Genomic DNA, 13605 nt, shown 5'->3' on the forward strand with positions numbered 1-13605 from the left:
TCAGCTCGATATTATAAATTCAAAAAAATATTTTTGCGAATCGGAGCAATTAACACAACTGCTCGGTAAGCCACTAAGATATTCTACTCAAAGTAGCAGAATTCTCGCAACTTGAGAGAGAACTGGTTTACAAATAATTTAAATCTTTCAGGATGCCATGAACATGATAATCATTCTGTGCTGACAGAAGCTCTCCGCACAGTTCCCGGCAAACTAAATGACATGAAGGATAACGATTTGTGCATTCTGATTCATGCTTTCATGATTAGTCAGTTTTTGCACAATTTCATACCTCACACTTCGACAAGAACAAATCGCCACCCGAGATGATAACTTTGTAAAGCCTACGAAGCGGCCATACACGTCCCCCCTGACCCCCGAACCACTAAGCCTCTCCAACTTGGATTCCACAACACGACACACGAATTTATAGCCGTCCACAGACAAGCACAATACACTCGCCTATCTCAAGCTATCCGAGCTTCGAGTCATGGAACTGCGTGACCTCATGAACGTGTAGTGCAGTGGGTTTGTTCGGGGACCAGGGGACTTCAGTACCTCAAATTTCTTCGTCAGTTATGGTTGTTTCTTTCTCTCTCTCTCTATGTTCTGAACCTCGGTACGCTGTGTCTTGTAATCCACAGATGTCAATTTTTCTTCCTCGTAGGCCACAGCAGACTGCTTGCTAAGATGAGATTCACCGCTGCAGCCCTCTTGCTGCTTGCAGTAACAGCAGGTAAGCGGGTCTTTCCAAAACCAACGCATTCAATATAACACAAACATCATCCTTTTCATTTCATATGCGAATTGCACGGCCGAACATGGAACAGTGAACAAACACTAATGCCGCCGAGCGGCACTTTCTGGCATAATTTGCAGCAGCAACAAATTTAACGCTGAGGTTCCATGAATATTCAAACTATTTCTTATTGTCTGTTCTGCTCCTATTTAAAGCAATTTCGTTTAACAACAAAGAAATCTATAGATTCCGAGAAAAAAAGATCCATTCTCTATTCGATTTCCGGTTGATGTCTTTTTTGCCCACGTTTGTCCAGCGTTCCTTGCCATGATCACTGCAGCGGAACAGAGAAACGACGAGATGCTCAGAGAAGACGGTAAGTATATTCATTAGGTATGTGCGTATGTTGCAACACATTTCTTATCAAAATGATTCATACGAAGAAGAAATCCAGCTGTATGAAGAACCGTTGAATTCGTTATTCGCTAATAAAAATGCAACAGCAGTATTTATATGAGATCTCTATGTCGCATCTGTTTTCTTGGACGCTGTTCCATGATGGTAAAGTTGGTTCGTATATTCTTTCTCTTTGCCTTTTGCGCTCTATGCATATCTCTCTTACATACGTATATATTTACATAGAGACATGTATAAGCCTGACGCTTTGACACGCTTTGAAAGCAAATAGAACTACCTAATTTTATTGACTAATTTTTTCTTATCAATTGTCGGACAAGAGGCCAGGAGCGCGCGCTACGTGAGATAGGCTTTGATGGCAGCGAGATGGTGCAATGAAAGTAGATAACCTGGTGAGGACGGGTGCGCCTGTGTCTGCAATTGGTCCGCTTGGCTTTGCTTAGCCTACGGTGGCAGGTAAACAATAGTAGTAGGCGTGCAACAAATGGTTAGAAATGCCGCTCACATGGGTACTCCGCGAGGGAGAGCATGCAGAGTGATTTTGTATATGTGCCAAAAGAGAGTGCCAACGTTAATCCACAACTGTAAAATCTGTATTATACACTGACAAGTCTATTCTCGCAGGTAGCTCGGAGTGGCAATTTCCAGAGACATTTCGGGCAGTCCCTGGCTATTCCGAAACAAAAAATTCTTTCTTCGACATGCTATTTCACTTTAGTGCGCACAATTCACATTGACGTGGTGTTTTTTGCTGTTTTTGTGACGTCCCGTGGCAGACAGGCGAAGGGGCGGGGGAGATAGAGACAGAAACAACTTTATGTTAGTGAACATAAATTTCACCGAGGCATGCTGCTCAGTCGGTGCCTCGCCGCCACCTCCCCGGCTGAATGTTGCAGCAGTCGTGGCCAACATCGAATAGAAATCGATGAGACTTGCTATATGTGATATCGCCCCATTCCCGTTGAAGTTTCTCCTAATATATATACATCTATATATATATATATATATATATATATTGTCACGAAGCACATCGGGAAGGCAGCGTTCGTCTGCAAGACCTCTAAGTAACCAGAGTATATGCTGAATCACAGTGTTCATTTAACATGTCTAATATATCGCTAATCAACAGCACATAATGGCGGTTGCACTTGCACCTGTCGAGGTACCATTGCAATCGAGATACACGATTTGGGGCTTAGCGGGACAGTTCGCAAAACAAGATAACTATTACCATTGACGCGCTTTCGCTTTTCTGCAGGTCGCGCGTCTGGTTGCAAGGCCTCTGCCTGCAATAGTTACTGCAAGTCACTGGGCTCCAGCGGCGGCTATTGCGATCAAACCTCTTGGTGCGTTTGCAACTAGGCAAAGCACACTGGCCCGGCCGGATGACAATATAAAGCTTCCGTGCATGTAATTGGTGTTCTGTGTTATTCTGGCATCTACTCTACGACAATTGAATACGAACGTCACTTGTGGACGAACAATCGGTAATTTACGAACGTTGTTTCGAGGCGCACGCATCCATTACGCCAAAGACCTTCGTAATAACTTAAACGAATGCGCCTACTCAGGAGCGCAGGAACAATATTGTTAAGGTTATTGAGTAAAGCAGTATGTATTTAAGCCAACGTTTACCGTCTGGACATCAGTCACGACAGGAAGGAGTCGGTTCTGTATCATTTCGTGTGTCCCGTATCGGTGCGTATAGAGCTTACAAATGAGCAGTACATCTGCGATGTGGAAGACTTGGACGCCGATCAATCTTCTTGAAAACTACACTTAGCTTGAGACAATGCGTAAGTCGTGAAATAGCGCGCTTGACGTATTAAATGGGTAAGCATTTCTATGCCTACACAATCAGGAAACCTGTCCGGCCATCACGTAAGACGAAAGCACTGGCTCTACCCCTGTAAGCAAATGCTGGTACCAACGTAAGACAGAGCCTAGAAGCGTTGAGAAAAGTGAAGCTACAGTGCATACATGTATTGAAATCACCCATACAACACGCGTAACAGGATACATTTCAACAAAGAACGATCTCAAAAGAAGCATCCGAACAATCAATAAAGTACTGTATACCCCCCTCAGCAATTGTAGTGGTGGTTTCGCAACAGCTTCGCTGAATTTTCAGCCTGGCAAAGACCGATAGGAATTGATAAGGGTCGGATCATGTTCGACAAGGTGGATAATGACCGATGAGCATTTATCAAGTTTCCTAACATTCATTATGACAGCGGACTGCGTGGATATGAGCATGTGGCATAATGCTTATGCATACGTAGACCACTCCCAGAGGAGTATTGCATAATATTTTTCTTCATTCAGGAATCCAAAGCCGGTGCACTGTCGTTGCATTCTTTGAGATCGCTTTCAGAGATCTCCGAAGTATGTTCTTTCGCAGAAGCAAAATTTGATGTCGTCTGCAAACAGGTCTTCGGCCACACATTGAATGCATACGTCATATTTTAGTGCTCACATGCAATGTGGCTTGCCTTGTAAGTCACAGGCCTCTTCCTTTGAGCTTATTGTATTCTGTTGACCGAGAATCTCTACAATCTTATCTATACAGACACAGGACGTTATGCTCAAATTCTTTTGAGGTTAGACATCACGGTAGTCTTCGCAGAAGACACAGTCACTTGTTCCCGCTATAAACGACGCACTTGAAGACTTGGCGGCTGTCCTATGAGTTCGTCCTAAAGTCTTCTCGCACATTATCTGGGCAACCATACCAGGCTATTTCCTTGGAATGGTAGATAGGAATGATTACCTCTTTATGAACAGTGCTTTGCCGAACAGAGATTCGAAAGCACCCTACATCTGGTGCGGAACTTTCATGTTCCATTCTCCCTGCGCCAGCAGAAGTTACGGTCACTCTCTCTTGTGGTAAGCCACCTGAGTAGTCCTTAAACCTCACGAGAACACTTGTCAACACTGTAGGAAGTTCACCTGAAGAATGGACGCCGGTCTCAATAATCGCCTCGCACTCTTCACGGTCACTGGCTGTGGGAACCATTGCCCAGTCTATCGGGGTTTTGTAAAGCGTCTGTCCCTGTTTATCCGAGGTGTTTCCTTCGCATAGGTTCGCATTGGTCCCTCTTTTCCAGTTGCACCTGTCCCCATTGTCTAAAATGCCTACGTTTTTACAGGGAGCCATTCTGGGACCGATTATTTATCTTTTACCGTTTATATCGCTGACATTATTTCGCTAAGCTTCTAAAACCAACTAAGTCCGCGACGGTGCCCGAGGTAGTCACCGAATGCAGATTGTGATACGCTGCGTAAGGAGAGGGCGTCAAACGCTTGCTCGGCAAAGCCCGCATACGACTCCAGCTCGCGAGTATGTTTCTGCGCGCTTGCCCTGTCCACATCCTCGTCCCCGATACATATCTGTAATTGTGGCTGCTCCTTTTTTGCGTCTCGTTCCGTAGCCTATTCCATCCGCGTTCGAGCCTCCTGTTACTCCCACTCAGCACCCTCGAGCCCCTTGCGCTGTGCCATGGCGAATAATTCACCTCACGCATGGTTCACACATGTACACTGTGGGCTGTGCCCCTCCTTCGCCGGCGCCCTCGTATGCTCAGGTTGGGGATGAAGCTGCCTTTGCCATGGCGTATCTATAATATCAGTATCTACAAGGGCGTCGACAGAAACACCTTCCACACAAACCGAGAGCAAATTGGCGGGGCGAACAGGAGGAATTGCTGAAGTCCGATACGATGCAGTTTCTCCTCCAAGAACTGCAGCCTCTAGTTTTCCGAACGGCTGTCCACAGGATGGGAAGCAGCACGCAAGGGCGAGGAGGAACGGCAGTAAGGTGAAGGAGAGCGACGCTGGGCCGAGCGGGATGCTCGAGCGATTTCCTGGGAAAGTGAAGGAGAGCGACCAGAAGAGGCTGTGTACCGTCCAGGAACGTAGGAATCTAACCCTGGCAGCCTGTCTCGCTCAAAGGTGGCGTAGCCTCGCATTTCACCTGGGTGACATCCGGGAACGTAGGAGTCAAACCTAGGTACGCTGTCTCGCTCAAAGGTAGCATAACCGCGCCTTTCATCTTGCTGACGCCGACGGCAGTAGTGAGAAATGTAACCGTGGATACCGCACTAGAAACAAACAGGGCGCGACGACCGCCACGGAGATGTAGCACGGCAGATGCAGGAGTATTCGCTGCCAGCGAAGCTAGGGGGTCGCGGTAAGCTTCGGCAGGTGGAGACTGAGCAGTCGAGGGAGGCCGGGAGGAAATTTCGGCATAACATGGCGGACGAAATGGTCCAGTAGACTTGTAAATTTGGGCGTTTGTCGTCGACGCCAGTTCATCCGTGATGATGTCACGGCCGTCCAGAAGGAGCGGGGCGAACGGTTGCAAGCGTCGCAGGTCCAGAAAGATGGCCGTAAAGTTCCTGCCTGATGAGAGTGCGTATCAGGGCTCGCAACTCAGCATCACCATTGAGACCAGGGTTGCAAGAGGCGCGTGGCAGACGAATAGACTGGAGCGTGTCTAGACGTTAGTATGCCGTGATAATATGACCAACGCAGTTTGGTGATATTATCATGCATGACGAGAGTATTAATGGCGACTATGTTGATGCCCTTCAGTATGTGGCGAACGCGGTCAGCTTCCGCCAGGTCACTCTGTGCGCGGCGGCAGAGAGCGAGGATGTCCTCATTGTAGGACTCGTCCTGTTCTTGCGTGCGCGTGGCCAGCCTCTGTTTCGCGACTTTGGAGCGTCCAGAGGACATGCAGAATATCTGGCGAAATTGCTGGGTGAATGATGACCACTCTGAAAAGTCACTTTCCTGGTTAAAAAAACATGTCTTCGCAACTTCGGTGAGGTAAAAAGCGACATACCGCAATTTCTGCGTGTCTTCCCAATGATTGACGTCGCGGGCTCTGTTGTAGTGATCGAGCCAATCATCCACGTCGTCGCCACGGAGGCCGGCAAAGACGGGAGGATCTCGGTGTTTGGTGTTAGGCCCAGCTGGCTGAGCAGAGGTGGTAGCAGCACTGGTGAATGGGTTGGTTTCTGCCATCACCGTGTTAGGCGAGAGCAAAAGGCGACCGGACCGGAGCTCCAGGGGAATCGGGAAAGTAAGAGGACGTGGGAATTGAAGCACACCCCACCACTTGTGAGACGTCGACCGATGTGATGCCTTTATTTCCGAGCAGCCTGCCTGAGGCATAGACGAAGCACCGCACGAGACAAAAGATGATGAGTCGTATGTACAGATGATGACTACCGTATGCCCAAAATGCGCTCACAATATATATATATATATATATATATATATATTGTGAGCATTATATTACCCCTTCATCTTCTTCATCTGTATATACTCATCATCATGGCCAGCGCCATTCGCTTCGGCGCGCGGCTTGCATATTCAACCGTCGAGGTTGAACAGCTGTCTCGCAAGTGGTGGAGAGTGCTCTCGATCCCTTCGTCCTCTATGACTTCGAATTTCCCTGGAGCTTCGTTCCCGTCGCCGCTTGCCCCGCCTTTCCGCCACCGTGCCCCAAGAAATTCCACCAGGAGCCCCCAGCGCCACCGTCTCTGCCCCACCGGCCGTTCCTTCATGGACCGTCAGCACGCGGCAGCGCGATCCCACCATGTACGTTGGCCTTCCTAGTGAAGACGTTGACGACTGGCTGGACAATTATGACCGATTGAGCGAGTCTAACCGGTGGGATGATTCTCACAAGCTTCGGAGCGTCGCATTCTACCTCACTGACGTTGCCAGGACTTGGTTTCTTAACCATGAGCGCTCCTTCACTGACTGGGCGGCTTTCAGACACCAGCTTAGGCAAATTTTCGGCGTCCCAAACGTCCGCTCTGAGGTAGCCAAGAAAAAGCTTGATGCACGCTTGCAACTTCCCGGGGAAACATACACCACTTATATCGAGGACGCCCTCGCCCTTAGTCGCCGGGTTGACGCAGCCATGACTGAATCTGATCGTGTTCGTCATATCCTCAAGGGCATTGCCCACGAAGCGTTCAACGCCCTGGCCATCAGGAATCCAAATACCGTTAACGATGTTATCGCGTCTTGCCAGAATCTGGACGCCCTGCAGGCCATCCGTTTACAACCTGTCGCCTGTGACACGCCTCCTTCCTCGGATACGGACTTGCGTGTCCTAATTCGGACTCTCATACGCGAGGAGCTCCAAGTGTACGGCCTGCGCAGTCCTCCCGTTCTTCAGCGACAACCTTCGGTTCCTGGCCTGTGCGACATCATCAAAGAAGCTGTCCTCCATCACCTGCAGTGTGGGCTGTGCCCCTCATTCGCCGGCGCCCTCGTATGCTCAGGTTGCGGCTATGCAACCAGCGTTCGTTCAGACAACGCCTCCTGCTCCTGCTACTCCCAACCATTTGGCGACTCTGGCACCTCGTGCCCCTGCCACAGCATATTACCCTACCCGGCCTTCGCCCCGCCCCATTTGTTATTACTGCGGTATTCGCGGGCACATATCGCGCTTTGGCGAAGACGACAACAGGACGAACGCCGTGGTTACGATGTTTACGAGCCAGACCCGTTGCCTCTTCCAAGTCCCTACCACCGCCGGCTTTCCCAACGCTCACTTACTCCGCCTCCAAATCCCGAAGAGCCTCGCAACTACCGTCCAGGGCGCCGCCGCTCTCCTTCCCCTCTCCGACGCTCCACATCACCTTTGCTACCGGCCACCCGCACCCCTGACTACCGATCGGAAAACTAGATGCTGCAGTTTTTGGAGGGAAAGCTGCATGGCCCGCACAGACTACAATTCCTCCAGTGTGCCCGGCCAATACTTTATTAGTTTGTGTAGAAGGTGTACCCGTTCCTGCATTGATTGATACGGGTGCAGCTATTTCTGTTATTCACGCTGACTTGTGCTCTCGTCTACGCAAGGTTACTACACCTTACAATGGAGCTATTCTACATGACGCAAATAATGTTGTGATTCGGCCATCGGCGCAATGCACAGTTAGAGTTTCGATTGACGTGATTCGCCACCATGTTCAGTTCGCAGTGTTGACTTCCTGTGCTCACTTGCTTATACTAGGGTGGGACTTTCTCTCTTCGGCGTCCGCTTTCATTTCGTGCCGTCAACGCCTCGTTAACTTGACCGAGACCGACAATTCCGACGACGTGCCCGACCCGCGCCTTCGCTTACGAACTGCTGACGATTGTATGGTCCCTCCTGGCCGCTAACAACTTCTTGTAGTTAACTCTGACATCGCCGATGGTGACGTTTTAGTTGTACCATCAGCTCGTTGCCTATCCAAAGGGATTGTTCTGGCACCTAGCCTTGTTCGCTTCACCAACGGTACGGCCACTTTGGCTGTACTCAACACAACCACTGAGCCAGTACTTCTTCCTAAAGGCGCTGTTGTCATTTGCGTCTTGGACACTCAGCCTGTCTCTGTGCTTACCTCGACTACTGCTGTTTCACAGGCACCTACAGCTATAGAGACCGCCCCTGCTTTTGTTCTCGCTAGTGCAATGAGCACTGATCTAACGCCTAAGCAGACGGAAGAGTTACTGGCGCTGTTATCCAAGCATAAAGACTCCTTCGACGTGCACTCTCCTCTTCTGGGACAGACTTCTGCAACGGCTCATCGCATACACACAGATGGCACTTCCATCGTGCGCCGGCGACCATATCGTGTTTCTTCCGCCGAACGCCAGATCATCGATATCCGCTTTGCCGACATGCTGAAACGAAGCATCATCCGCCTTCCTCAAGCCCTTGGTCGTCACCTGTCGTTTTGCTGCTTAAGAAATACGGCTCAGTGCGATTTTACGTAGACTACCGTGCCTTGAACAAAATAACCTGCTAAGATGTATATCCACTTCCCCGAATTGATGATGCGTTAGATTCATTACAAGGCGCGGAGTATTTCACCAGCCTTGATCTACGCTCCGGATACTGGCAGATCCCCATGCACGAAGAAGACAAGGCAAAAACTGCCTTTGCCACACCCGATGGACTTTACGAATTTAACGTAATGCCTTTCGGCCTGTGTAATGCTCCCGCCACATTTGAGCGGATGATTGACATCGTACTACGGGGCCTAAAGTGGAAGACTTCCTTATGCTACCTTGACGACATCGTCATATTTTCGTCGACCTTCCATCAGCACTTGCAGCGCCTCGACGAAGTCTTGACATGCCTCTTTGCTGCTGGCCTTCAGCTGAATACAAAAAGGGCCACTTCGCCAGCAAAACCATTAAAGTACTCGGACACCTTGTCAGCAAGGAGGGCATTCGGTCTGACCCCGATAAGATTACCGCTCTCCTGCGCTTCCCTAGGCCTTAACGCGCCAAAGACTTGCGTAGCTTCCTTGGCCTAGCCTTGTATTTCCGGCGCTTCATACGTAACTTTGCCACCATTGCGGCGCCGCTGCATCAACTACTTCCTTCTGGAGCTCCCTATGTATGGTCGGACGAATGCCAAACTGCTTTTGACGCCATCAAGCGTGCCCTCACGTCCGAACCTGTGCTTTGCCATTTCGACAACACCGCACCCACTCTTCTACATACTGACGCCAGCGGCCATGGTATCGGCGCTGTTCTTCTGCAACTTCAGCAAACTTCCGAAGAACGTGTGTTCGCATACGCATGTCGCACGCTAACACCTGCAGAGAAAAATTATACGATTACCGAGCAAGAGTGTCTTGCCGTTGTTTGGTCTGTCCAAAATTTCCGGCCTTATCTGCACGGCCGCCACTTTACGGTCGTTACTGATCACGACGCCTTGTGCTGGTTGGCGACGGTAAAAATTTAACGGGACGTCTCGGCCGTCGGATACTTCGTTTACAAGAATACGACTTCGACGTCACCTACAAGTCTGGAAAGAAACACCAGGATGCCGATGCTCTCTCTCGTTGTCCCTACCACCGTCTTCAAACACTGCCTGCTTACCACCTTCCATGAGCAACCCAGCGGACGTCTTTCCTGCATTTCCTTCACATGCAGCTCTCGACCAGGCTCCCACCTAGCCATTCTCATACGTTTGCAACTTGCCAACGTAGTGACTCCTACTGCCACTCCGTTATGGAACGTATTCGGGGATCCTCTCGCACACCTAACGCTCGACTCCGTCGGCAGTTGAAGAACCACAAGATTGAAAATTCGGTGCTATACCGGTACGTGTTTCATCCCGAAGGACACCGTTGGGTCCCTGTAGTTCCCCGATCACTTCGGACCAAGATACTGGGTACCTTTCATGACGATCCCACTGCCGGTCACTTTGGTTTTCATAAAACCTATGAGCGAATTCGCAGCCGCTTCTCTTGGCCTGGACTTGCAACAAGCGTAGCAAAATACGTGGCTTCCTGTTCGATCTGCCAACACCGCAAACGACTGACCTCACCTCCGGCTGGACTGCTACTACCGGTCCCGTGTCTTGAAGCTCCTTTCACAGTAGTTGGTATCGACTTGTATGGACCACTACCCTTATCGGCTGGCGGTAAACGATGGATTATCACAGCTGTAGACCACTTGACACGGTACGCAGAAACAGCCGCTCTACCTTCCGGTTCCGCAGCGGAGGTTGCATCCTTTTTCTTGGAAACCATCTTTTTACGACACGGAGCCCCACGTATTCTTTTGAGTGACCGCGGCAGGACCTTTCTGTCTAAACTTCTCGACGATGTTCTCCGTGCGTCCAACACCATCCATAAAACGACTTACAGCTACCACCCTCAAACTAATGGCCTCACAGAGCGCTTTCATTGTACGCTGTCCGACATGATTTAAATGTACATCAACCCTGATCACACCAATTGGGATGTTATTCTCCCATTCGTAACCTTCGCTTACAACACGGCCGTCCAACACACAACGGGGTACTCGCCTTTTTCCTTGTGTATGGTCGTTAACAAATCACTGTCCTCGACGTCTCTTTCTTTGACGTCCCCGTGCCCTCGTCCACATCAACGTGTGAGCAATTTGTTTCGCAAATTACCCAGTGTTGCCAACACGCCCGCCTCAATACCGACGCCAGTAAACAAGACCGCAAAACTCGCTATGCTGCATCCCACCATGTCGTTTCCTTCCAGCCTGGAGACGAAGTGTTGCTGTGGACTCCAGTTCGCGTTCCTGGTTTATGCGAGAAATTTCAGTCCCGTTTTGTCGGCCCTTACACAGTTCAGGAACAGACTTCGCCAGTTAACTATCGTGTCGCGCCCGTTCTTACGCCTTTGGACGGCCGCTGCCGTACCACAGAGATTGTGAATGTTTCACGTTTAAAGCCTTTCATACGGCGATCGCCGCCATAGCCAGCGGCCAGGTTGGCCGCTTCCATGCGCGGGGGTAATTGTGTGAGCATTATATTACCCCTTCATCTTCTTCATCTGTATATACTCATCATCATGGCCAGCGCCATTCGCTTCGGCGCGCGGCCTGCATAATAAACCGTCGAGGTTGAACAGCTGTCTCGCAATATATATATATATATATATATATATATATATATATTGTAATGGAGATACAAAGAGACAGCACCCGTTCTTGGGCCGGCTGTTCTATATTCTGCTTCGTCCTCCTCTTCCCCTCGTTCGCCCCCTAGCTCCTGGTGTCCGAGCGCCGGAGCTCAAGTGCATGTCTTCATCTTTACACTCGGCCACGCTGCTGAAGATAGCTCTGGCGGTTGTGAATGCGCGCTGATGCTGGAAAATCATTGTATATTCGTCGTCGCAAGTAGTCGTCGTCAAGACCGTCCAGCGCGCAACCAGCTCCTCGGGGGTTCGGCACTGACTGTTGCGCTCTGGTCGCGGGTTTGTGGTCGATTGTCCTGCCGCTGAGCGCTGTCGGTTTCATGCAGGGTTGGGAAGATTCCCTTGGAGGCTGCTCCGTTGATTTTTGTGGGCGGAGCTGCCGGTCTTCCCCTCTTCTCAGGCTTTCGGGGACTGTCACAGGGGTAGCTTGGGAGGCTGTCCGCGGATGGTGGTGCTCTGGGTGGCTGGAGGGCATCGTCGGAGCCATTCTGGGGCGGCGCTTCGTTGCGGTGGCCGCTGTGCCTTGGGCGCCGCGCTGACCATTGGGGGAGTGCCTTGACGCCTTGGTGGGTGCTGCGCTTGACGGCGACGGCCCCGGCGGGTGCGGTGGGGGCGTTCCCGGAGGTGGGCGACCATGGTGGTTGATGGCTCTGGTCAATGGCCGCTGACGCTTGCCTGAACACTGGGTCGTGATCTCTGGCGGCGGAAGTCGGGGTTGTGGGATTGCCACCGCCACTGCTGCTGGAACCATGGGGTGTTGGGACTGGTAGCTGCTGGGTACTGGAAAATACCGGGGCGCGGCGGCTGCTCCCCTGGTGCCGTGGTGGCTTCGGGCGGTGGGCCTCCCTTGTGGCCTGGTGTAGCTGACACTCCCGGGGGCGATGGCGATGGCGGCACCGGGTGGAGTGGACCTGCGCGCGGCTGCTGCTGCGGCCCGTGGAGGGTGATTGCGGGACTCTGGGCCGGTCGGTCCGGGCCCTGGTTGGGTTCTCGCTGCTTGACACGTGGACCTAACGTCTTCTCGTAGACGGGCTGGCGGGCCATCTCGTTCGTGGACGGCGCCCCCTTTGCGGCAGGGGTGGCGTGTGCCGGAGTGGGGCTTTTGTTGCGCTGCTCCTCGGCCCTTAGCAGCAGCAGATCCACGGCGGATGGGTCCGTGTCCCAAGGGTCACAGCACTGCGCATTTCCCACATGCTTCTACTTCCGACGCCGCTGCGGATGCAGCTTCATCCGCTGTCTTGTAGGCCTCGCCGCCGGACCCGCCATGAATGGCGGAGGACGCCGACGTGGAGCTGTTCGAACGGGAGGCCTGTGACCGATGCGGTGGCGGCTGAGGTCTCGACCTGCCGCCGCTGCTGCCGGACCATTGGTGGTCGCGATCTTCAAAGACGACGAGCCTCAGCTGATGCTCGGGAATGTAGGAGCAGCACAGGCATAAGGGAGCGGGCGGCCACCAGGTGGCTCTATCGGAAGCGGGATACTAGCGGAAGCGGTGGTCATCATACGCTTCCCGTCGTCTAGGGTAAGAAGGCGACCCCCGGTGAGCCGGCGTCTGCGGCGAGGCAGCCTGCGGACCACTCTGTCGACGCGTTGCTGGGCAGACCTGCCGCAGCATCGAAGCAGCGGCTCGCCGGAGCACCATGCGCTTAACTTCGCTGTTCGGACTAACCGCAGGCAGAAGGTAGCTGGCCGAAAGCAGCTATTAGAGCTGCACTCCACTCAGGCCAGGACCACTGTTTGATGCCCTCGTAGTTCTCCCATGCCTTGGCGGCACCTCGAAGTCACCCCGCCGCAACCAGCCATATCGTATTGTCAGGCCAGGCATGGCGTACCCCGAGCGCGTTGGCCGCTTGCAGCCACAGAATAGGGTCACTTGGAAATCCCCGGAACTCTGGTAGTTCCGAGGCATCAGGTGATGGAAAGGCTGCTAGAGGAAACCGGAAGTGGCTGAAACTAAGTAGTCCAGCTGCTGTG

The 13605-nt window shown here is 51.7% G+C and overlaps 1 protein-coding gene across 1 annotated transcript; it reads right to left on the reverse strand.

Annotated features, from left to right (window-relative positions):
* Nucleotides 1-12285: 12285 nt before the first annotated feature.
* Nucleotides 12286-12675, reverse strand: LOC119463688 (proline-rich protein HaeIII subfamily 1-like). The gene has a single exon (XM_037724513.1). The coding sequence runs from the start codon at nucleotides 12673-12675 to the stop codon at nucleotides 12286-12288; it is 390 nt and encodes a 129-aa protein (XP_037580441.1).
* Between the last annotated feature and the right edge of the window lie 930 nt (nucleotides 12676-13605).

This window comes from Dermacentor silvarum, chromosome 9 (assembly GCF_013339745.2).
Source record: "Dermacentor silvarum isolate Dsil-2018 chromosome 9, BIME_Dsil_1.4, whole genome shotgun sequence".
Classification (NCBI taxonomy): Eukaryota; Metazoa; Arthropoda; class Arachnida; order Ixodida; family Ixodidae; genus Dermacentor; species Dermacentor silvarum.

Excerpts from the sequence above, each read along its gene's own strand:
- LOC119463688 (XM_037724513.1), bottom strand. The coding sequence starts at position 12,675 with ATGGCCCGCCAGCCCGTCTACGAGAAGACGTTAGGTCCACGTGTCAAG.